Source organism: Centruroides vittatus, unplaced genomic scaffold (assembly GCF_030686945.1).
Source record: "Centruroides vittatus isolate TY-2023 unplaced genomic scaffold, ASM3068694v2 contig_355, whole genome shotgun sequence".
NCBI lineage: Eukaryota > Metazoa > Arthropoda > Arachnida > Scorpiones > Buthidae > Centruroides > Centruroides vittatus.
Window position 1 is genome coordinate 1,230,970 of NW_027122178.1, and position 26,714 is coordinate 1,257,683.

General features: G+C 29.5%; 1 protein-coding gene across 1 annotated transcript; it reads left to right on the forward strand.

The window, feature by feature from the left end:
• Nse4 (Non-SMC element 4) lies at positions 1 to 25,828 on the forward strand. The gene is made up of 10 exons (XM_067269676.1): positions 1 to 195; positions 2,508 to 2,588; positions 2,861 to 2,991; positions 3,076 to 3,218; positions 7,703 to 7,805; positions 15,243 to 15,333; positions 17,307 to 17,398; positions 22,473 to 22,521; positions 23,651 to 23,742; positions 25,591 to 25,828. Exons 1-10 carry the CDS (start codon positions 78 to 80, stop codon positions 25,648 to 25,650), a joined length of 960 nt encoding a protein of 319 aa, XP_067125777.1. The 5' UTR covers positions 1 to 77; the 3' UTR covers positions 25,651 to 25,828.
• Positions 25,829 to 26,714: the final 886 nt, after the last annotated feature.

The window sequence follows — 26,714 nt, forward strand, 5'->3', positions numbered from 1 at the left end:
AAAGTTAAAGTTTGTGCGCGGACAAATGTGATTCGATCTAATTTGTGGTCGCGTGTGAATCGTAAATTGCAGTTAAGATGAGTCGAAGCAAAAGAGATAATGAAAGCGACTGCGAAGATGAAAGTTGGACAGATGATGAGAGAGAGCGTCGAAGTATCAGACATAAATACAGAGAAATGATCAACGATACTAAACGTAAGCTATATTATTCAGAAAGAGCAGGGTAATGTAGTTTACAAGGTACAATTCTAGGGGGCACAATTCTAGTTGTGTGTGAGGGGGTTGGGACCTTAACAGGGCTGTAGAGCATACTAATAGGAGCAAAAAAGTCAAAGGAACTACACATGTACCAGTACATGCGACCTTTCGCGAAATACTCTCCTCCAAAGCTGTTTTTAACATGTATCGGTATACTGCCTATTCTCTGTGCCCCGCGTTGTCGAGGCTTGCAATTGCTTGCCTTGATCGATGTTCCGCATGTAGTCGTGTGTTTCGGTGCAAGCCATAGCAACGCCACGTTGGCCATAGCCAGCACCTTGGTGCCTTCATCCCTCTAAAACTATATGACGTCGAGTATTCCATAAACGGTTGAGTGGGTTACTCAAAACTGGTGTAGTCACGTGGGCTAAATAGTTAAATACAATAATTTTAGTGGAGAGATGTGACTTATGATCTCATGTGATCTGATTTTGGGGAGCTGTAACTTGCAAAGGGTTGCTTGTAGAGTATGGTTCCTTTGACTTTTTTGCTCCTGTGGGTATGCTCTATAGCTCTGATAAGATCCTGACTGTCTCGTCCGGAGCTTGAATTGAGCCAAGGATATGACATCAGAATGTCCAATGCACGTATTGTACGTTTAAAAAATAATGAGATAAACTGCCAATGGATAAGATAGGCTTTTTCAAAATGTAATTAATAATTAGATACTATACATCTATTCTAAGTGATAAAGTACTATGTTTTTACATTTAAACTCAAATACTAATAATCATATATGGTAAAGCTTTTCATCCTATAGTTTATTTCTTTATATGTATAATAACAATGTGGTTGTTGTTATACACAGTGGTGATATTCAGCGGGTTCACACAGGTTCGGCTGAACCCGTTGTTAAAATTTTCAGTTTTCTGAACCTTGTTAAACACACGGAACATTTCTCAGTGGGTTTGTTTTTTTTTTAAATATATTAAAATATATGTATTATACTCTGTAATACTATACTAAACTAGAGCTTTATACCCTGTTTGCACCTAGCATTTCAATCTAGATTGTGAGCAAGGTCGGGGACTATGTCTTGGTGTGATCTCTCTCGACCGTTTCAATCTCGACCAAAACGAAGTTTAATCGTGATCGATTCAAGAGAGTTCTTGAAACTAGTTCCAGTCATAAGAGAGATCCCACAATCTCATGCACGAGAGATAATACAAGATGGCTGTGGAACACGTGTCGGGCTATGGACTGCGAAATTAAAAGGATATTGTATTTTGAGAGATGATGACATCTGTCTATTATCAGCACTGGCATTTGGGGTAAAAAAATTCTCTGCCTAAAAAAAAAAAGGTCAACAGCAGTAATATACTATTGTTACCTGGTCTTTGCCCAGGGCTCATTACACTCCAAATATGCCACTGATTTTTAGATGTATCGCAAGTAAAGGTATTGTATTTATTTCTAGCCAAAACTTCCATTTTGTTTGTCGGTGATTGTCAGGGAAAAATTTTCTGCTAGCGAACCCTTTGTTAACTATTTCGAATATCACCACTGGTTACACATATGAAGAAATCTTCTTACCCCTGGTTTTCTTAATTTTGTATCTATGTTCATTGCTTTTTGTAACCATACAGACCAAAATAAATTATTATTATTATTAATTTAGAATATTCAGTATTTACTATATCATCATCAGAAAACTAATCTCTGATGACAAACTAGAGAGAGAGAGAGAGTAGATTTTACATAGTAGAGCAATGGTTCTCAACCCATGTTCCACAAAGTTGCCCCAAATGTTCCATGAGTAAAAAAATTTTAAAGTTTTTATTGCAAATATATTCCAATATATTACAACATATTTCTTTATTTGTAAACAATTCCATGTTTACTATTTTATCCAATACAGTAAAGATTAATAGCTTATTGCATTATTGTTTCATGAAAATAGTAAATAAGGAATTGCTTATGGATTTTTGTATATACTGATGCGGATGCTCCATTTAATGAAAGGTGTATGAAAAGTATATGAATTGTGTTATGAGGTCTCAAAGGTTGAGAACCACTGTGCTAGAGTATTACATATTTAGACATAAGTATTCCAGTAATGCAGAGTATTATTAATTTGTAGATTTCAGTTGCAGTTTTTGAGATTTAAATTATATATTAGTATTTACATATGATTAATTTTTAAAGTCCTGAGTCAGAAATACTGGAATATGGTTTTCTCAATTGATAATAAAGTTTAAATTAAGTTGTTTAATCTGTTTTAATAATGTTACAATTTTTAATTAATTTAGGACAGAGAGAAGAAATAACACATAGCAAGTCAGATTTATTATCAGAAAGGTTAAATGAAGCAAATTTACTTTTCAAAAAAGGTATTCTATATAATAATAAATATTTTTAATTTGATAATAGAACAATAACATAATTGGAACAACAATTTTTATCTATTGTATAAATTAATTTTTAATTTTAATAATTTTAACATAATTTTATTTTTAAATATTATTTTCCTTCAGTTACATGCAAGGTTTTTACTCTTTATTATTTTATTTTTTAAAATGAAAAGAAATAATTATTTTTAAAGTCAATATTTTTTATAGATTTTACTGGATAAAAAATAAATTTAAAATTAATTTTACTATAGTAAAGAAGACAAGAGAAGCAGCAATGGATTCACGTTTAATATATCTTTGCGCTGCTGCTGGAAAACAACAAGCTCAAGCCCTTCATACAGACTTTTTAACATTCCAACCTTTAGAATTTGCAGAAAAATTAGTAAGATTCTAATATAGTATGCTTAGTAATATCATTAGAAAACTTTATCAAAACATTTTGCAAAAATGTTTATCATCATTTCAGATATCTTATTTAAGGCCAAATAGAATAGATACTGATGAAGGAGGAGGAAGTGAACAGCCTTGTCCCTTATTATCTGAACATTGGATTGAATTTGGAAAACAATTTCATCCACTTATAAATAAATCACCATCCTTTCATTACATGTAATTACATTTTTTCAAATCTGTATGTGTGTATGTATGTATGTATGTATATTGTATTGATTATAATTGTATGTATAGGTACATACATACAATTATAATCTTCAAATTAAATTAGAATAAAGCAACATATAATGGTTTTTTGGAGTAAATACAGAGATAGGTTGATAAGTGTTTTTGATTTTATTGCTTGAATTTGATTCAAGACAATCAGTAAGCTTGAAAGCACTTAACAAATTTTATAGAGGGTGTCAAAAAAGTTGCAGTTCAGTGACAAATTCTTAATGACAGTAATGTTATAGGTCTTGCATATAATACTGTACATATAAGTTGTATGTAATACCATGTGGTGAACTAGTCTGATATTAAATTGACAACTTACAGGTATGTGTGTGTGCAATACCATGCATATAACTTTACTGTCATTACAAATTTCTGACTGCACTGTAACTTTTTGGACACTCAGTAGCTGTATCTGTATTTATTCAAAGAAAGCATTATTTGTTACAATATATTTTCTGTAAATTTTACATTTGTTTTGATTCTAGTTTTCTATTGTATGAACTGAAATTATTAAAAGAAAGTTGGTTAAGAAAGACCTAATTAACCACAGATATTCATTTCAATTTCAAATTGACTGACAATATTTACATTTTTAATAAAATACAAAAATATAGAAGATACAAAATGTCTTTGGGTATGTCTTAACAATCATCAACAACAAACAATCTTCATATACAGAGACAATCTTTTTATGGCCTCTGCAATAATGCTATTTGGTTAAAACTTCCTCTGGTGACATTGCGATTGCTAAAAAACAAATAGTTTATTTCAAATTTTATTATTGCAAAGGCATAGTCTCCATAAAAAGGTTGTCTCTGTAGATGAAAATTGTTTGATCAGTATCAGGATGATTTTCTGTTGATTGACAATTTGAATATTTCATTTAATAGTTCTTTACGTTTTTATTGATTTAATAATTTAAAATTAATAATCTGTAGAGGATAACTGAAGAAAAATTTCCTATACTTAAAAAGGTATTTATAACTTAGTGTATAAATGAATTTATTTTTCAACAACACATTTTAAGTCATTTATTTCAATCACTGCTACTGAAATTATTAGAAAGAAATGTTGCACATGTGATTAATTAATTGATGTATGGGTATCCTTCATTCAACTTGGTTTTGCTCTAACATAGTTTGGGAATTGGAGACATCCCTATACAAAACATTACAATTTTTAAATGAAAACACTGTCATTCTATATTTTTTATTCAAGCAAGCATGCATGTTGTCTCATATTTGCCCGTGGATTTTAGAATATTGAAATTTTCTATGGTGTTTCATGCCTTTTACCTAGTTTTCTTTAATGAGAACTGATTGTACAATTGTATTTTTCCTTGTCCTAGCTTCTTATTCTAGCTTGTCTGTAAACCAGGTGTTGCTGTTGTTGGTGATAGGGCTCTAAATGAAACCAAAAGACTGTCACTGTGTTTCATTTTTATAGATTAAATTAAAAGTTGCTTCATAAAAAGTTTAAATTTTTAAAGATCTCTTAGGCAAATGCAAGCAAATGAAAATACAGTCGACTCCGCATAAGTCGACACCCAGATAACTCGTCACCGTAGGTTAATTAGTCAGCTTTCTGTGGTCCCGGCCGACTTACATAGGCAATAATGTTACTAATGTTAAAAAACTCGATTTACTTGACATTGTTTAACTCGTCACCACTGGATAAATCAACATACTTTTTCTGTTTCACACTTTTTAGAATTCTGATAAGTCGACTCCCCCCTGAAAAATGAGTTCACACCACACAGCTTATTGTACGGTGTAAACTCATTTTTTCAGGAGGGGAGTCAACTTAACAGATGTCAAAAAAGTGTGAAAAAGAAAAAGTATGTTGATTTATCCAGTGGTGACAAATTAAACGATGTTGAGTAAACCGAGTTTTTTAACATTAGTAACATTATTGCCTATGTAAGTCGGCCGGGACCACAGAAAGCTGACTAATTAACCTACGGTGACGAGTTATTCGGGTGTTGACTTATCCGGAGTCGACTGTATTACATTTTATGAAAAAAATAGAGAAAAAGCAAGATGCTGATACTTCAGATTAAGGTCAACAGGAAAGCTCAGAAGATGATGATATTTTGCCAAAAAGAAAATGTTCTCATTTAATAATATTTAGGAGTGAAGAAAAAATTATGTTAACATGCAATATTTTTGATTGTGATTGTTAATTATTGATTGTTTTAATAAATATATTTTCTCTTAATTACAAAAAAGAATAGTATACTTTGCTAACTTATAAAACCTAACCCTATGTTTTGTACTAGTCCTTTGTTTCACACAGAGGATCTACATAACACAGCACTGTATTAAATAGGATATCTTTATATGAAATTTAGACATAACTTGTTGTTGAATAGGATGAAAAGTTTCGTCCTTTTGCTTGAAGAAATACTACTTATTCAATATGCTTTTATAACAGTTTGTTTCTTTAACATTATCTAAGAAACTAACATCTTGTTTTCTGATAATACTATTAATAATAATAACATAACAAAACAACACAATACATATTATCTCATTTTACATTCACATAAGAACAGCTAAATCATCTACTAGAAATTACATACACTACTCCATTGACATTCAGATGGGGAGTGGCTAGATAAATACGAAACACTTTACATAAAAAAAAATCTTGAAGAAAGGTAATTTTGCACTCAGAAATGACTGTCATTGAATCTGTGGATGAGCGTAAAGTCTACAGATATTTAAGATTTCAACACACCAAACTTGCAGAACATTCACAAATAAAATAAAGACTAACAAAAGATACAACAGCTGATCAAACTCATTACTAACAACACAGTTGAATGCAAAACATGCATTTAAAGCAATCAAAGAATATGTTATTTCAATACTCTCATATTTAGTTTGAATTCTACAGTTGGCATACACAGAACTAGAATAACACCAAAGGAAAACATAAACAACTTTAAAAAGCATAATCACACTCTAAGACTGACTTATTCTTGTAAAGTTGGTAAATGAGGTTTTACAGATATAGTAAATCTTTGCTGCAAACAAATACAGAAACTATGAGAGATTTTCTACAGAAAACAAGAAGCATCACAATAACACAAAGTTGTAACTCAGCAGACAAAAACAGCTTACTATTAAACTTACATAATACAAGTATACCTCAAGTTACGTCGTTTCGAGTTATGTCGTTCTCGATTATACATTGTTTGTCAAAAAAGTATATGGAAAAATAAAAATCAAGTTTAAGTCATTTTATTCGACTTCACATCCGTCCGCCACAAATATTGAAGTTGTAAAAGCACATAAAATCATATTAAAATATGTGCATTTACAATAAATGTTAGTATAATCATCATAAATCCTAGAGAACGAAACATGAAAACATTTGTGTTTCTGTGTTGTCTTATTTAGCAGTTTTTAAGTGCTCATTATTGGCATTTTCCACCATAGTTTCGACTTACGTCACCTCTCCTGGAACCAATTACTGACGTAAGGTGAGGTATACCTGTACTGACTTGTATCTAACATGGTATATAAGAGACACATACAGATAGATATGTGCCATACATACTAATGCCATAACACAGTTCTGGATCAGAAGAGCTCTGCAATAAGCAGTAACAATCTCAAATGTGTCAAATGATGGCTGACTTGCAGATGTCTTTGAGTCAGAAAGATTTATTATTGTCGTACAATTGATTGACATACTAGATCATAAGTACAAAAAACTACAGGAAAACATTTTAGAAGAAACAACACTTACAAACGACACTTTGAGGAAATGTCATGTATAAAGCTATACATTGAGTTGTAAGCTTCAAACACAAACTAACTATTTACATTGATATAATTAAATAGTAAATATATAAATCAAAAGCTTGAACACAAACACAAACACAAACTATTACAAACCCAGGGAGAAGTCAATATCCATAGTTCAGACAATCAAATACTAAATACAGAATATACTATGACTAATCATAATAAAAGACAAAACAATCTGTCACATTCATTGACAAACAAAACAAAATCACATACATCATGGACATAACTGTACCAAATTCTCACAACACTGAAAACAACAAATTGCATACACTGAAAAAATTAGTAAATGCTCTAAACTTGCTCATGAAATAAGTGCCTATGCAGATAAGATATTTATTATGCTTGTAGTTTTTTCTTGTACAGATATATACAACACAAAAATCTGCAAACATTAGGGCTTCAAATCAACACAAATTTCATATATAGTAGTAAGAAAATTCTTAATCACAGATACATAAACAAATAGCATGTGAACAAAATAATTTTTCCTGTAGCTATGCTTTGAACTTGATCCAGCATAGCACTAGGCATTAGCATAAACTTAGTAGTTTACATTCCAATAACATCATAATAATAAATTTATAAGTATTAATATTTCTTTTTAAGATATGGATCCTTTGAAATTGGTGATGTACAAGCCAAAGGAAAACGAAAACCAATGAAGAAAAAAGACAAAGATGCTCCAACCAAAGCTATCACTCCTACTACAGTAAGAATTCAAAATTTTATAATTAATTGATTTATTTTAATAAGCTATACCAATTATAATTTTAAGAAATCTAAAAAAACATTGTAGATAACTGTTGGAAACTTGCAATGTTAGAAACATTTCTTATAGATGTTTTATAAGTCGCTGTAGTAAATCACTGGGATGATTGTAGATGTGTTGTGTGTCTATTGAGGAGTGCAGATAGCTCTCTTGTACATATCTATAAATCTTAAATTTTTTGAGGTTTGATTTAATTTAAGCCAGTGAATTCATTAAATTTATATATATTTTTCTGTTTTTATCATATGCTCTTCAGCTATAGAGTTTGCAATGAAGACAATGCAAATTTTTAATGCAATTTTAGCATTATTCTTACACTCATAAAATTATAGGATGAATTAATAAAGTTACCATATAATATTTATGATTTAGAAAAATACATAATCTGGACTATTTTGCACCGGATTAAAGAGGCTTAATTATATATTATGGTATAGAAATCTTATAAAATATTTCTGTATTAAAATAATTATATTATTTTATATTTTTGGTTTGCTATTCTATTTCTGTATTCGAAATGTATTAGATATTTATTTCATATAATTCTTGCATTCTGAAATTGGCCAGATTATGGCATGGAAAACACATATTTTAGTATTGATGCTATTTGAATACATTAAAGCTATTGATTAGATCAGGTTAGATTTAATTAGCAGTATGCTATTCTAATTGGCAGTTCAAATCCAATGTTAAGTAGTTCTCTGTTTTTTCATCTTAAGATAATATCATATATAATTATAAAAACATTATCTATTCAATATTTATATAATCTGATATAAAATTTTTAAGAAAATTATTTAAATATCAAAAATTAAATGCAGAAGCTGGATAAAAATAAGGAGAAAAAATATAAACAACTGTAAATTCCAGCATAAATTGTTCAGTAATGAATGTTTTTGATGTGATATAGTCTGATGAAAGCCTTTGAATAAGGTCAAAAGTGTTTGTTATTATGGGGTTTATGTTTTTCTGTTTATTTAAATATATTTGAATTTTAGAAACTTGATTGAAAATTAACATACTTTTTTTTCCTACTTGGCATATTTATCATCTTTATTAATTAAAAGGAATGATTTCCCTGTTACAGGGGGTATTACAATTGAATGATATAAGTTTACAATTTTAGTTTACAGAGATATTGTATCAATTACAAAGCATCTACAATCAACAGATCCATACATTCATTTTTATAGTAGATCATATTTTGTATCAATAAAGACACATTCAAATTTAATAGAAATAGAAAAGTTATTTTTATGTATATTAAGTAACATTATCCTAAATTTTTTAGTATTTTTTCCATCATATATATTATCAAAATCCTCAGAGGTTTTATGTTTTGGAGCACTACCACTTTTATTTTTCATCAATGAAACATCTATACCAGTGGCGTGCCGTCATTGGAAGCAGTGGAAGCGCTGCTTCCTTTGTATTTTCTAAAATATAAATTCATATTGGGCAATTATTTTCATATTTTAATGTACTTTGAATTAATTAAAATTAATATTTTATTATTACCGCATTATGTATCTTATTACAAATTTCTATACTACATGTAAAAAAAAACGATAAGATTGCTATTGTATATTTGAATATCAGTGGTGAAATGAAAGTGCTGTATTGTTGAAACCTGTATTGTCAGTTTCCATGGCAAAAATAACTGAATGGTGTAAAGCAGCCAGATTATAGGCATTGGCGCATGTGCTTTACAGAGCACCAACCTCACCTGATTTAGCTGGTAGAAGCTACACACCAAAAATATCATATAACGCTTACAACGATTCTATCCCTTAGCCACATGTAGGGAGCTATCTGACTAAATGAATTGTTTAAGATTTAAAAAGTAAAGAGTATTCAATGTTATTTTTATGTACGTTTCTTTGCAAAGTTATATTTAATTATAATTTTCTTTTAATTATACTGTAATTATATTGACACATTTTCAGACATAAAATCTTTAGAATTTTTATCACTTTTAGATGTTAATAATTTTAAAATTACGAAAAACAATTTTTCCAAGTGCGTTTTAATTCTTTAAATTAAGTAAATTTTATGGGAAATTTTTTGATTTATCTAAATTACGTAGCGAATCGCAATATTTATATTTGTGTCCGGACTATATTGACAAGTAACTCTTAAGACATAAAACATATTATAATTAATGTTGATCCAAACAAAGATGTACTAAATGAATTATATGATTTAATATCATTAATTTTTACGGTATCATCTACCAGTGTGTCTGTTGAGCGCAGTTTTTCAACCACGAAGCAAATTCATACATTGGCCAGGAACACTCACTTGGTCAGAAGAAAAATTGTCATTGCTAGCATTGCTTTTGATAGAAAAAGAGTTTTCAAATATGTTGATGGCGTCGACGACCAGCAACTTTTATGATGAAGTAATTAACGACTTTGTGGAAAAAATCGCCTAATAGAGTTAGTTTATAAAAAATTTAAAAAAAAACAAGTTTTTCTATCATAGTTTGTATCATATCAATTTGTATTATGTATGTATTATTTGTATTTTAGAACTAAAATACATAAATTGTTTATTTTTGTCATTTCCAGTATTTGTTTAAAGTTTTTATGAAAATGTGATGTACCGGACAGGTCTGACCCGTCACAAAAGGCACAAAAAAATGGTTAATTTAGAGAAAAATTTATTAGTTTAAAAAAACATAGGAAAAAGTTATTTTTAATTGGACACCCATTGTTTATATCAAACTGCAATGCAGAAACCATAAATTGCAGAAGGAAGTCATCCTATGATTGTGGAAGATTGAATTCATCTTTGATTTTGACTTTTATTGTGCTCCAGGTAAGAGTCTCGTTACTAAATGTAACGAGGGACCAACCACTCGGGAAGCATAATTGAGGGAGAATGACCAATCAAAATGGATGAAAGAAAGAACGGAGATTGATATAATTCCCGACAATCGAGGACACCTCACACTCGGTTAACGTTCTGAATAACTAAAATGCTGTGTGTCAACATGCAAAAAAAATAATAATTTCTCATCTATTGTGCCAATCTGTAACCCGTGCCACTTCGGATTTAGACTGTGTCCTTGATACCAATGGACAAAGTCTCCTTGTGCTTCAGACTTGTCAACGCCACTGTTCAGGGACCACCTTCGATTGACGATCAAAGAACCACATCGACGCCCAGGACGTCTGAACAGCTGATTGTCCTAAAGCAAACTATTTTTTACATAGGTCACATACACTATGTAAAAAATAGTTTGCTTTATAAAAAATAGTTTATTTTATGTTAAAATAAACAGTTTTTGTCAGATACTTGTCATCTGTCTCTACAGCCACCACCCATGTATCGAATGGACCCTAGACTATCACTGACGTGCAAGTAACTGATTGCCCCTGGAAGTCGGCTTTTTACAGAAACACAGCTTCCCTATCATCAAATGTCACAGCACGCCACTGATCTGTACTTTGGATATTATGCAATGTATTTGATGAATCAGAAGTGTTTTTAGAATAGGATTTATCGTCGTTACTTTGCCTTGACACTGAAATATTATCCATGACAATTCCAGGTAAAATAGCACTTGCAAGTTCCTCTTTCAACCATTCTGGAACTGGTCCTATACTATCTTCCTCAGGCAAATTATGTTTATTTTAAATGCATTTTTGAAATATTTGAATTGCTTAAAACATTATTTCTGTTGGACTTCTTTTTAGATGTTGAAGCTGTGGTGTTTACAGCTAAGTAAAGATGATTAGCATAGCAATAAATATTGGATAGTGTAAAGGTTTCTCCCCAAGTAATTTGTGCAGAAGAAGCATAAAGAGCCAAAATTTCCCGAGGCTGTAAAACGGCTTCTTTTTTTCCTGGGGTAAATTCTGTTTTAGGATAATCTGCATCAGAATGTCTTCTAGATGTTAACTGAGATGAAAATAATAAATCTGAGTGTCTAGATTCTGGTGTTCTAACTTGAATAATTGAAGAATCTGGGCCAATTCTTTCCAATTCTGTCATCAAAGGAGAATTACTTTTACCAATTTTTATTACTTCAGAAATGGAACAGTCACTAATAACAGAGATTTTATATTCTAAATCATTTTTAGATTTATCATTATAATAAGATCTATAGGTTTGAAACTTTGTGAAACAGAATCTTTTTCTAAGGGTAAATCAATGCTAGATGGTGTAGAAGTAACTTGTCTTCCTTCCCAAAAATAAACAGTGTTTTCTATGGTAGAAGCAACTGTATAACTGTTTCCACACTGTATCATAGTTACTACTTTATCTTGCATTGATTTAACTACAGATGGTAATTTTTTTTTCACAATTTTAACAAAATAATTGTATATTTTATATAAATTTTTTTTGTTGAGATTGTTTAAGTTTGTTTTAAATTCAAGAGACGAGTTACAATTACATTTGCAAACTATTTCATATTGCTTGTGCATACGTACGAGTTCTTGACAGTTTAGTAATAAGTAGTATGGTGAGAAATCTTCATTCATTACGCTTTACTATATATCAGCTTGCCGTATTTGTTAATCTGGCGAAAGGAAGAAAGGTATCCACATGGACCAACTTTCTCATATTAGTACTGTATGTTAGTTTATCACGTCCTATTGTTAAAATGTCATTACGTAGTTTGGCCTGAGGATTTTGTTTTCACAATTCATATAAAGTTGAGAGTAAGTGTTTTCGTCTAAGTCTTGAATTTTTTGTTAAATCTGGCGATATCTGCATATCTTTCCAATCTTCCAATAATTTTTGTTGCTTTTTTTGTATAAAGGCAGAAAAAATAAGATTACGAATTTGATTATTGCTAAGAGTTATTCTTGTGATCGAATTTAGTAATTTAGCTAACTGCATTATTTCTAAGATATCTTCTTGAACTATATTTGGTATGTTTAGTAAAGAAATAATAAAGTTATAAATTTCTGATTTAGAAATAGTTTTCGAATTAGGGTAGTTATATAATAATATATTGTTGTAGTGATGATCATTAATTAAAGAGTCCATTTTAAATTGCATAAGTTCCTTTTCAATTTGTAAGTTGTTGACCTGTTGTTTCAAATTATTAATTTCTTCTTCCATTTTTATTTGTTGCTCTTTAGTTTCATGTAGGTTTTCGTGTATAAGTTCCAAATCTTTTATAAAGGTCATTTGATTGAGGAGTTTGTCATTTGAAGTATTTATCAGATTGGAGATTTTATTCCATAGGACTGTAGTAGGAGTGTCTAGTAAGTTGTCTGGGTTATTTAGTAATATGGGATCAAAATTAGTTGGCTCACCTGAAAAACATGGAAGGTTTTGTTGTAATAAATTCAAATTAGGATTCACAGCCTCTGCAGAGATTTATTGTGGATTTTTATCCGAGTATACGTTAAAGTCTGTTATGAGCTTGGAGTTTGTTGAGGGGGGGTTGATTTCTTTTACTCTCTGGCTTAGTTCAATTAAGTGGTGGTCTTCCACACTTTACTGGAGATTGTTGCATTTTTATTAATATTAATATTTTCTCAGGTAGTATTAGTTTAAACAAATATTATCCTTTTTTAACAGTTTAAAATAAACAGAATTGATCAGTTCTTGAACTTAATGCAGATAGCGATGTGCTTTATGAAAGTCACCAATAGCCTTGACGAATGGGATATGCCTCCCTCATTCTACTTGGCATATTGTGAATTGAGACAAATAGCTTTCTTAATAATAAAAAAATAAATTAAAAAATATTTTACAGTTTCATTGTGAAAGATGAAGAAAATTGACAGTATAATGTTTGTTTTATTAAAATCTCTGAGTATTTTCTATCGTTTTATGGTTGACTATAAAATATTCTAAAAGCTAAATGATACTTATTAATTCTTTGTTTAAACAAGGAAGATCATTAAATAATTAAGCATAAATTATATTTAATATCTATGGCTAAATAGAGGGGGGAAATTTGGAGAAATAAAAGAAGTTATATTAAGTGAGAAGCAAATCCTGTCACAAATTACTTCAAGAGATTAGAGAATTCTTGAGGCTAATGTCTTCAGTTGCAACCTAAAAATTCATAAACACAAGATCTTCCAAAAAGAATGTTACCAAAGTTTAAATTATTGTAATTGTGTTAATTATTATCTGAGAAAAACATACTCAAATTCTTCCTACACTCAGTATTGCATATCCATTGTCACTCCTCCCATTGTAGCTACAATTCTACAGCTCCTGCAAATTCTTCATGTTGCACAATGATGAGTGATTCAAACTTTGCAAACTGCAGAACACAAAACACCTCTATTGTGAAGTCATGATTTTCATTTACAGTGCTTCCTGCTGGTGGTAGATAACAACATGTTTGAATGCAGATGGGAGATGAAACTTGGACAGTTATTCTATTGGTTGTTGTACTGTACATTCACATACTTCCCAGATAATAATTAACATAATTACAGTAATATGTGTCTGATCTGTGTTATCAATTAATTTGCAGTAAATAACTATGAACCTCATTGGCTTTTCCATTATAATTTCAGATTTATCACACATCTTTTCAATTTTTTTATTCAATCAACACAAAATTTCCTAGAATGCATTTCAGTCTGTTCAAAAGCCCTCTTCAGCCAGTCGAATGTATATGTTACCTGGCTGAAGAGGGCTTTTGAACAGACTGAAATGCATTCTAGGAAATTTTTGTGTTGATTGAATACAAGTAATATAAAAAAATTTTTCTAAAGTCAATTCCTACTTATGTCAACAAAGAAAAATTTTATTCTAGTTACTTTTTATTAAATAATTACAATTAATATAAATATGTATATACATATGCTAAATATCTCGTATAAGAGAAATTTTTTCTCCCATATAAAACTAAAATTAATTAATTAAATTTAATTAATGAATTAATATTTGAAAAAACTGTATTAACATCAAGTGTCATCCACTACAAGTTTAAAAAAAATGTATTTGAACTTGAGTGGATGAATAAAAAGTATTTTATTAACGATTGAAAATTTGAACAAGATATATAAATATATATAGGGAGAGTGTGAACTAATAGTAGAAATTTAATAAAAAAAAATTGAAAAGATGTGTGATAAATCTGAAATTATAATGGAAAAGCCAATGAGGTTCATAGTTATTTATTACAAATTAATTAATAATTACAATAATTTAAAATGGTAGCATTCTTTTTAAAAGATTCTGTATATCTAGATAAGCAGACCTAGCTAACTATATGAATTTTTTGTTAAAAATATAAAATTAGTAATTTCAAATACATTTAATTAATTCCAAATGCATTAAATATAATTTTAAATAGATACAGTTTTTATGATCAAATTAAATTTTATAAATGAATTATTCACAACAGTAAATATGTAATTTTAAAAATTAATATATTGAATTATTCAATAGGTAAATTCCTTGGGTAGCAATAATGAGACTACAACTGAAGAGGTGGAAGAAATTTTAAAACTGTTGCAAAAACTCTATGTTAAAAATAAACGTAAGTCATCTATCTTTAGCTCAGTTTACACTGTCATATGAACTGCTAAGAATGAATGAAATGAACAGTTATGAGCTATTGTCTATGTCAGTGTTCCGCAACCTTTTTCTACTTGCGGCACACCCTTGACTTGACATGTCTCAACAAGGCACACCAAAATGTTATGCCCCTCAAAAATGTATGATATGATACTATTAATAGAATTACATAATGCCACTAACCTATTATTATTATGTTGGGTTAAGTTAGATATACTCGGTTAACACCGGTGGCTGTGTACTAAGCCGGACTAAAGTCAAGGCATAGTAACCAAAACAAAAATTAAAGAAGTGTATCAGTGTGTGTGTGTCTGTATTCAGGAATTTTCTCACAATATGACATGTATTCAATATAATGGCCTTCTGTAGTGTGATGTATGTGTTTCAATTCAATTGTAATGTGCCCAGGCTTTTGTGTAGTGTGTGTGGTATGACACCTGTAGAGGAGAGAACAACAGGTACAATAAGCACCCTATCCATCCTCCACAGATGCCTTATTTCCTGGGTGAGTTCTGTGTACTTGCTAATTTTTTCAGTGCATGCGTTTTATATATTGTGAGTGTTTGGAATGGATATGTCTATAATGTATGTGATTTTATTGTGTTTGTCAATGAGTGTGATGTCTGGTCTGTTGTGGTATATTGTTTTATCTGTGATTATGGCTCTGTCTTAGTACATTTTGTGCGTGTTGTTTTCCAATACTGTCTGTGGAATGTATTTGTAGTATGATTCGTGGATGTCTACTAATTTGTGTTTCTTTGCAAGCTGTTGGGGTATTATATTTGCAATTTGATTATGTTTGTGTAAATAATCTGTCTGTGCCAAGAGCTTGCAACCAGAGGTGATGTGTTGTATAGTTTTTGGCATGATGTGACATTTTCTGCATGTGTCATTTGTGAGTGTTGCATCTTTGAGTATGTGTTTTCTGTAGTTTTTAGTATTTATGACCTGATCGTGTATGGCAATCATGAATCCTTCCGTCTCCCCAAAGAGGCATCCCCGAGCTAGCCAGCTGTTTGACGCAGTTTTGTCAACAAAATCCTGGGCCAGATCATAAGGATGCCTGCCATGGAGTGCCTTTCGAGCCCACGATTGCTTAATGGTGTCTATGCTTTTTATATGTTGTGTTGTGTCCATATGATGTGAGTGTAAGTTTAATGGTGTGTTATTTGAGTCTGCTAGAGTTACTGCTTTATGTAATTGTGATGTTTCTTGTTTTTTGTAGAAAAACTCTCGCAGTGACTGTATGTTTGTAGTGAAGATTAACTATGTCAATCAGGCCACGTCCGCCATCTTTACGTGGAAGTTATTATTATTATTATTATTATTATTATTATTATTATTATTAAAAAGACATCAACACCTGTGAGCAAATTTATTTTACATTTAGTTTCTTAAAATACATAAAAATGCTTGACTTGTAATAAAGAATAAACATCATCTTATTTCATAAGTGCTGCAGCACTTATAAAATAATACTTGAAATACAAGTTTAAAAAACACAGCAACTGTGATAAAAATATATAAATAAAACTTAAAATTAATTGAAAATATCTAAAAGTTCATGTCACAACTTTCACCTAGTGAGGGCACACCGGTTGCAGAACACTGGTCTACATGATGCAAAGTTAGGATGTGTTGGTTAAAAAGCTTTTGAATACTAATTGTGAAAAGTTGATTGGTTGAACAATCTGAAGTCTGGCAAAAGTTAAGATCTTCTCAACTTTTAATGAATTGGTTTGAATGCTCGCCAAAAGGTGATGAACTGGCTACTTGTATTCACTTTGTAGTAGTTCATATGCCAGTGTAAATCTAGCATTAGATATAGCATCTTATTTACAAGTAATACTGAATAACAATGTAACAATATTTAAAATTAACATTGTATAATAAATGTAAACATACATATTATTTTATTAAAATTAAATATTTCAGATGAACCAATTTGTTATTTTGAATTCGTGACTGATCCTGAATCATTTTCTCATACAGTGGAAAATATGTTTCATGTTTCCTTTCTTGTGAAAGTAAGCTATCCAATTTTTCATTTTTTCAATTAATCAACATCTGATTTGGCATTTTTTAAGTATTATAACTGACAAATTCTCTAATTTACATTAAAGAATTTTGAGAGAATTAAGTTAATATCACATTAATAATCCAAATAATTTTATTAGTAATATTATTAATGATAAATATAAACCTCTTGATAAATTTGATAATTAAATGATTTTACAGTCAGCTTGTGTTAATATGAATCATTAGGGGAACAGTAATTAGTTCTCTTCATTGAAAGTTTGTATTAACGAGTTTCAGGGTCAAGGCCAAGGTTGTATAATTTAGGGCAGTGGTTCTCAATCTTTGTGAAGTCGAGGAACACTAAACTTTGACATTTTTTTCTGCGGAACACTTACAATACATCAGCTTTAAAGCAGGGTGGCAAACCTTCTTGAAATCAAGAGCACTCAGTGTAGTAGATGACGATATTGGCATTTGCTGATTACATTTCCATACAAAAATTATTTTACATTGTATTGATTTTTCTTTTGCAACAATTTTTAATTGTATATTTGATTTTTTTGTAGAGCACTTGAAGTGGCTTCACAGAGCACCCAAATTCCTCAGACCATGGTTTTAGAACCACTGATTTAGGGAGTTAAGACTTAACAGATGATTGAAATTTCTAAAATATAATATAGTATTTTGAATTAATTTATTAAATAAAATTAAATTCATTAACAAAAAAAAATTCTGAATGATTTTTCAAATCAAACAAAATGATGAGGAGACAATATTTGCCATTTAAGTGTGAAATGGTGAAACAAAACAAAGTTAAAAGATATTCATAAGTTTTTTTTCTGTTGAAGATTATTTTAAAAAGTAGAAAATATTTTTGGTGCCAAAAGAGTAAAAAAAAACCAAATTTGGCATAGCCAAAGCTGGCATCATCATATGCACTCCCCAATATGCAAACTAGCATGTGTTTGCATGGGACTGCTTCCATTTAAAGGAGTGGGTGTCCTTAAAGTTTAATCATATTTTCTGAGTACAGTAAAATGATTTTCCAAAACCAGAAGTTTGAATTGCTCTACAATTGGAGGTTGAACCTATCTTTGCTTACTATGAGGAAAAATGCATTCTACTCAAGATAGAACATTTATTACAGTACTATTTTTTTATTGTTCACATCAAAAACAGTAAAAAGCAACCATAACTGGAAGTAGGATTATTTCCTGATGTAATTTACAGTTTGATTTAATGAATTCTGGTAAAAGTTTTGTTTGCTTTATTGCATGAAAATTAACATAGTGACAATGGTGTTTTGCAGGTGAAAATGAACAGGGCAATGGCAACATTTGCTTTAATGGTGTTTACTTTAAGTCGAGTTGACTGTATTTAGTTATAACAAATAGTTTAACTTATTTATTAATCTTATATTTTTTGATTTATAAACTTATTCAAATAGTTTAATTACATCACTCTCTAATAAAATACTTTTAACTTATAATAGAGTAATGCTCATAAACTACAAATAGAAATTATAAAGAATTGAAATACAATATGATTACAATTTAAGTGAATTACATAATTTTATTTTCATCACTGTTATAACATTGGAAAGTATAAATTTGTAATTGTGTCAAAATGACCCTCTGGGTTTTTTCAAATCTCAATGTTTTGAGAACCCTGAATCAAACAAAGAAAAAAAATTCCTGATGAGTGTATTTGTTTGTTGACATCTATTTTATTTAATATCTCTGGAATGGGTGAAGATTAAGAAATGAAATTTGGCATGGTAACTTGTATATAAGGAGCATTGATGCTATTAAATTGTGGAGTACAGAACTCAAGGATAGGGAGATGTCGTGTCACATCTTGAGTGGGATCGGACTTAATGAAAATTTTATTCATTATGGGCATTTACAATATTTCTAAAAAGTTGTCTCTATTCTCAAAATTAACTCTTTATTTGCCTTTTTATAATAATTAAAGATAAAAGTTATTTTTTAGGAACATCTCTCAACAGATGGTGCCACACACAATTTTAACTTTGAGCTAGTGTTGTAATATTTTTTAAATGAAGATTTTTATCATAATTCAAGAAAATTACTTTTTTTAAGCTTTTGCGTTTACTTACATTTTATATCCTAGTATAATTGAAAATTTTCAAACTTCCTAATGGTCCCCTTCTGTTCAAGTGCTAGGAAAGTTGAGCCAGAACTTTTGCTATTTTTTTTAAATAACATATTACCTTTTTATCAAGACTCATGTAATCAGATCTTTAATATAATTTGTTTATTATAATTTGTTTGTTTTGTTACATTAATTTTAATTTTAAAAACATAAGAAGTACATCTTTGTGCAAGATCAAAAATGCCTTTAGTTAATAAATAAATTTTATAAAACAACACATTATAACATGTTTTTTACTACTTATCTGTACTTTTTTCTTATACAAATAACATTCAGTTGAATTTGTAAGCAAATAATTTTTTCCATGCAATACATCTAAATTTTCATTATAAGTTTCACTTAAATTTATCTTACTAATAATATTTAACATAATTGTAATTTACTTGCATAAAATAAGCCAAAAAAAGATTGTTGGATTGGTGATAATATTAATTTTCAAAATATAAGTCTTCAAATTTTAATGCATTTCTGTGGGATGGTTGTTATTTTTCTATAACTTCATTTACACATATGCTCTAGCATGTTCATAAATGAAAGTTTAGAAAAATAACATACTTCATTAAATTTTATACAGAGATTTATGAGTATGATTTATCTTTTAAAACTCTATATTGGATATCATAAAAGTTTTACAATGGTAATGTATTATTCTTAATGAAATCATTCTTTCAAATAATTTATATATGTAAACATGTGTATGTATGTTATTTTCTTTTATTTTTAAAGTATTTTATTTATATAGTGGAATCTTGTTAACTTGGACAAAAATAACTTGAAGTTATTCTCTTTCCCCATTATCTAGCATAGGCATTGTTAAATCAAACAGGTTAAGTTGAATTCTTCAAACTGTTTAACTTGAATGGGGTTTTGATACAGCATTTTAATAAAATCTCTCTAATTTTAATTTAAATAAAACTAGCAAGAATCTGTCAAAATTAACTGTTTTATTCAATTAAAATACAATCATGAGCTCATTTAAAATTGTCATTCTACACAAAAATCATCAGTATAGCAAATGTTTTCTGGGTCTGTCTATAGGTGATTCCATATGCCTGTTCCTGATGCCATGAGGCTTCTTTCAATTTTGCATCCAGGTCCCAGGGTGGCAATTTAGCATTCTTAAGACAGACCAATTGAATTCAACTGATGGGGATTTGGATTAATGGTGATGGTAGTGGTGGCCCCCCATGCCATTCATTTTGCAGATAAAACTTTTAGACTTAAAACAATCAGATATTTCAGAATTTAAAAAATATAGAAGAAACCATGTTGTCTTCAATTCTGTCATGTCCAGTAACCAGGAACAAAACAGTCTTCTTTTAGAGAGATGGCCTCTTATTAGAGGATACACTCTGCAAATTATGTAAAACAGTTAACCAATGATGTTATCAATGAACACTTTAACTGTTTTACATAATTTGCAGAGTGTTATCCTGTAATAAAAGTTGTCTTTGCAAAAGAAGATTGTTTTGTTCCTGGTGATTGGACATGACAGAATTGAAGATGATGTTTCTTGTTTCTTATTATTTTTTAAATTATAAAAATAGTATTTGCCATTTTAATTGAAATTTATTTCAGAACTTTTTGAAATACAATATTTTGAATCCATCCTTCCAAGGTGGACAAATCATTGAGATCCAGGTGTAAAATTTTTACTGCTACAGATGTTTATGGTCTGGATCAGGAAAGGGCCACATAAAGCATATCATGACTGAAAACTGGCTTTGTGAAATAAATACCAACTTTACTGAGTCTGCCCTTGAATTGTCATGACGAATTCCAGAATTATGGGGAAATTGATTTTCTTTGGGCATCTTAATTTTTCCAGTATTTCTTTGTTAATAGTCATACAGTAGACCCCCCTTATAACATGGGTTCATATAACACGGTGAAAAAATTGCAATTGTGTTCATATAACATGCTAAAAGAGACTTGCATAACACGGTAAAACGTCGACGCCAACTCGTATCGTGACAGGATTGGTCGAATCTGGACCAATAGCGGACATTGCACAAATCACTGAAATTAAATGAGCAGCAGACCTACTAAAAAACATTTATTATTCAACGGCCATAAAAATTATATTTTTATTAATGATGTCTCCAAAGTTCAGCAAATTTTTCACAGAAAAATAACTTATCAGGAAACACGCGCCCACTGTTTGATGAGCCGTTTTGTGACAAAAACAAGCTTAAGCAATGGCGTCATCAAATGGTGCACACTCTGTAAGTAATCCTACAATTTTTTGTTTATAGCATAGTTTATATGGATTATTCCCAAAAAATTATACGTGATTTGGAAATGTTGAGTCAAATTAGTCTAGAATTGATTAATTTTATGGAAGAAAATCTTTCAAACAGCCATAGCCCCTAAACTGCACAGGTTCTGGGCTGTGATTAGCTCATGTATTTAAGTGACTCGTACCATGTTGAACGTATCTACCATGTTATAGGGGGGTCTACTGTAAACTAATCACAAATTTTCTATAATGCATGGGATATGTTTGTGATAAAAAAAATATAAATCAGATTGATTCTAGGCACACAATATCACAATTAAAAAAATCCTCACTAAACAATTAGGAGTGAATGGAACAACTATTTAGTTAATAAGCTTTTCTCAGTAGCTTATTTAACCATTTGGTTAAACATTCTCAAGTTTCTGGACAATACCAAGAGCCTTACATTGACACAATGATTTTACCTAATAAGACCCACGGAAATATTGTGTCAGTGGTTTATTATGGGTCACTTATAAACGAATGCACAAAATCTTGATTTTTAGCCAAACCTCCATAATTCTAAACTTTTTAACTTTAAGTCCAAATTCTTTTTCTTTTTGAACAATTTGAGTTAACCTGGTTCCACTATATTTTAAATCATATATTAATTTATATTAATATTTCAGGATGGTGTTGTAAAAATATATTTGGATGATGATAATCTGCCAGTAATTGGTAAGAATATTTTTATTAGCATTTTACAGAAAATAATGTGTTTGAAAAAATTAAATTTCAAGTACACGATAAATATATAAACAGTTGAACCTCTTATCGTGTGGATGCATAGCCAGTTACGCTACTAGGACCTCCGGTCCAATCTCCTCTTCCAGTGCACTTAACATTTACGATATAACCATTGTTGGTTACTATTGTGGCAACTCTGGATGCATTCAGTGCCCTTGTCCTGTAAACTCCCACACAGGACACTCGGTTGGCTATTGCATACCCGGCAAGACAAATATATATAAATATAAACATCTTTACTAAACCCAATACATAGCAATAACATCTTCAACTGCTGTAAACCATTGGGCTAAAAGTTGACTAAGATTTCCTCTCTTTGCTAATCAGAAACTTCACCAGTATACATTTTTTTGTAATTACTTTCTAAGTTAATAAACCTTGTTCTGAAGAATTCAAAATTAAAGTTTAAAGTTATCCAAAGATATTACCTAGACATAGCAACATATAGCTACACAGATCCAAAATGGCTGCAATAAATAAATACAAACTTGATTGATTAAATGTCATCAACTTAATGTTCAATATAGTTTATTGTTTCTTTCTCACATACCTGTAAGAATTCTTTACTTAGGTAATTTCTTTCAAATAAAATGGTGTCTCAGTTTGCCTGACCAAAATTTAATTTACAATAATCTTTCCATTAATAACAAAATTAAAAAATAATTGGAAATTAACTTTATACTGGATGGAGGTAAGTTTAATAGCTGGAATACCAGGGAGAAATGCTGATATGGCAAGAGCAGAATTGGGTATGTTTTGCTTCTAATTATTTTAAGTAAAATTAAACAGTAAAATAGATGCAGCAAGGCTAACCTACATGAAATAATTTTCAAAATGATTATAAATTTCATTTGTTTTATACAAGTGCTTTAATGAATTGAAAATAGATTTCACCTTATCACATTCTGTACACGTAGATATTGCCATTATAGTTAAAAAATGAATTTTTTGTTAATGTAAAAAATTAAACAATTAGAAAAGTTTTCCCTGTAAAAACTGTTATTTGAAGCACTATATTGCATTTAATTACTTGAAAACATATATTTTTTTATTTTTATAGAACCAATTTTACAGCAAAACAAAGAGAGTACAGGTTCTTCAAGAGGAAAACAACATCAGATTATTATGTCGGTCACAATTCAAGAATGGAAGGTAATTATTTATAATATATAGAATCATACAACATATAAATAATAATTTTCAAATAAGAAAGGAACTTATCACATTTTTCATTTATGATATAGAAATAACACCAGAGAAATTATAAAAATTGGTACCACACTAATTACCGTATTTTACGGACTATAAGATGCACCTGAATTTTGGAGGCAATTTTTCGAAGAAAAAAGTGCATCTTATAGTCCCACGGTGGCCAAACTGTGGCTCTTTTCTAGTATACTTGTGGCTCACTGCAAGATACTTAAATTTATACCAAATTTGTTTTTATTTTTAATTTTGCTTTTATTATTTTTTATGTATGATTCCTGGATAATATAAAATAAATAATATATTGTTTGAAATAAAAAAGTCAAAATATGGCAACGTTATACATTATTTATTGAAAAATAAATGTAATATTTATTAAATATCATAATACGTAAAAACATTAATAGAAAAAAATAATTATAATGCTTATTTATCCAAATCAATATTAAAAATGAATATATAATGAATAACAATTTCTATAATGTTAATAGTTTTGAAATTTATATTTCCTTATTGACAATTGAAACTAGGAAACATTTTAGCATTTTTTGGTTTTTAAATTTAGATTATGCTACTTAATACGACAATTATAATTTATTTATTATTAAAAAAATTATATTGTATTATAAAACATAATATAAAATGAAATAATAGCTAAAGTGTTGTTTTTTTTTATAAATATTTAAATGAATTGCTGTGGAAAAATATGTATATATGTATATGCAGCTCTTCAACAAATTCTGGGAAATATACATACATATACATGAACCTGCTTTAAACTAAGACTATTCTATAAGTAACATGTTAGCTCTCCAACAAAGTTTGATTTTAGTTTAAATCCAGCTATGATTCCAGAATACTTCAAACTTCCTAGCTCATCATCATGGGTGTCTGTTCAGCAAACAATACTAAGTGTTAAATATAATTCATTCCAAAACTCTTGAAATGAATTGTTGTTCAATGTAAAAATTCATTTCAAGAGTGTTGAAGATTATTGTAGTTGCAATGAAAAAAAGATTGCGATGAATACAGTGGTGCCTTTTATTTTGAATTGAATTAATTTCAGGAAGCTGTTTGAAGTCTAAATCAATTTTCCTCATTAGAAAATAATGGAAAGTGAATTAATCTGTTCCCAGATCCTAAACAATACCCATTTTGATAAATTATTTTATTTGCTGTTTAAATTTAAGGTGAAAATAACACAATTAAATACCTTAGATCAGGGTTGTCCAACCTTTTTTCCTAATGGGCCAAATTAGAAATTTACATTAAGTTAAATTCCTCCTGATATGTTAAGAGCTACTGTTGAGAACACAGTAATGCAATTCAACTTGCTTTCAGAAAATGGTGGATGCCACATTGAACATGCTTTGTAACACATTTTCGATTAAAAACATTTTTGATCGACGTCTTAATGTCTTATTTTGTTTAAATATATTGCATACAGTGCCATTCCCTGCTGGTGGTGAGTTTTTGAACTATTTTTTTGCAGAAAATAAAATCCCATGACTTCCTGTAAACTATTACCAAGTTTGATAAAAGGTAAACTACTGGACAGAATGTTATGGCCATTTTGAAGTGGAACTTTAATTATAATGACCCCCTATATATAATTATTATAGTAATATATTAATATATTATATATTAAGTAATATAAATCATAATGTATATAAATAATTTACTTAGATATTGTAAATGATTTATATAGGCTTAAAACTGTTAAAGTTTGTTTAAAAAAATTCTATGTACATTTCACCTAAATAATAATAATAGTTGTCTATTTTTTTTTTGTAGAATATTGTTGAAACTTTCCAGATTGAAAGAGCAATAATAACTAGAAGAAAACGTTCTTAGAAATTTTCTATGCAGTATTTATTATATGTAAGTTTTGATATATATATGTGACAATTCTGCTTTTCTTTCAAGGGAGTTAGAACTATGTATGTATGTATGTGTGTATGGCCCTGAAAGCAGCAGTTTTATAATAATAAGGGTCCATTTTATCTCTGCTATTAAAAAAAACCTATTTTTTGTATCTAATGTATTATAAATTTGTTACTTTTTTCATCGCAGTATATTTTAAAACGTTTTAAATAAACATATTTAACAAAAGTATTTTTCGTTTCTTTTTTTAATCCATACGAGGACTAAGAGGACCCTTTTTTGTGACCATTGCAGGTTTGATGACTGGATCAAATTTGTACATGGTCCACAGAACGACAGTCCAATTCCTTTACTAATATTATGCATATTAACATCAGAAAGTTACTTAAGTCTTCTACTTGAGACAAATGAAGCAAATAAAATCTTATTGTAGAACATGCAGCTGATGTATCTCTTAGTTCATTTCTTAATGTTTCTAGTTATAAGTGGGGGAAAAATTGAGAATTTGATAAGTTACATGATCTCCAGGTATTATTTTCGTTACTATTGTTATGTGAAGAACTTTTAAAATTCTAGATATACCATTTTGAATAATATAAGAGACTTTAGAATTTAATATTAAACTATTCAATACTTACGTTAGAAATATAAATTCATTCATCCTTAAGCTAGTAGTATTTGTGACAAATTACTCATTTATCCAAGTTTTATCATTGGGATGCAATTTGAAAAAATTGTAGACCTATAAATTCCTACTGTTGTCCGTCTGTCTTTCCTTAATCTCGAGAGTAGAGTTAGATAGATGAAAGCCGAGACCAGATATGAAAAGATTAGGGGCAAGAGGTCTCTATTAACTAATATATATATAATGAACTTCTGGTACAAACAGGAAGTCACATTATTTCAATTCAAAAATTTTTCTCTGAAAGGAGTTAGCAATAGAATCATGCTTGTCATCTAACTAACAGGAAAAGTATGATGTATAGGGGCAAGACACTACTAATTTGAGGTGGAGAGCGTATACAGTATATTAA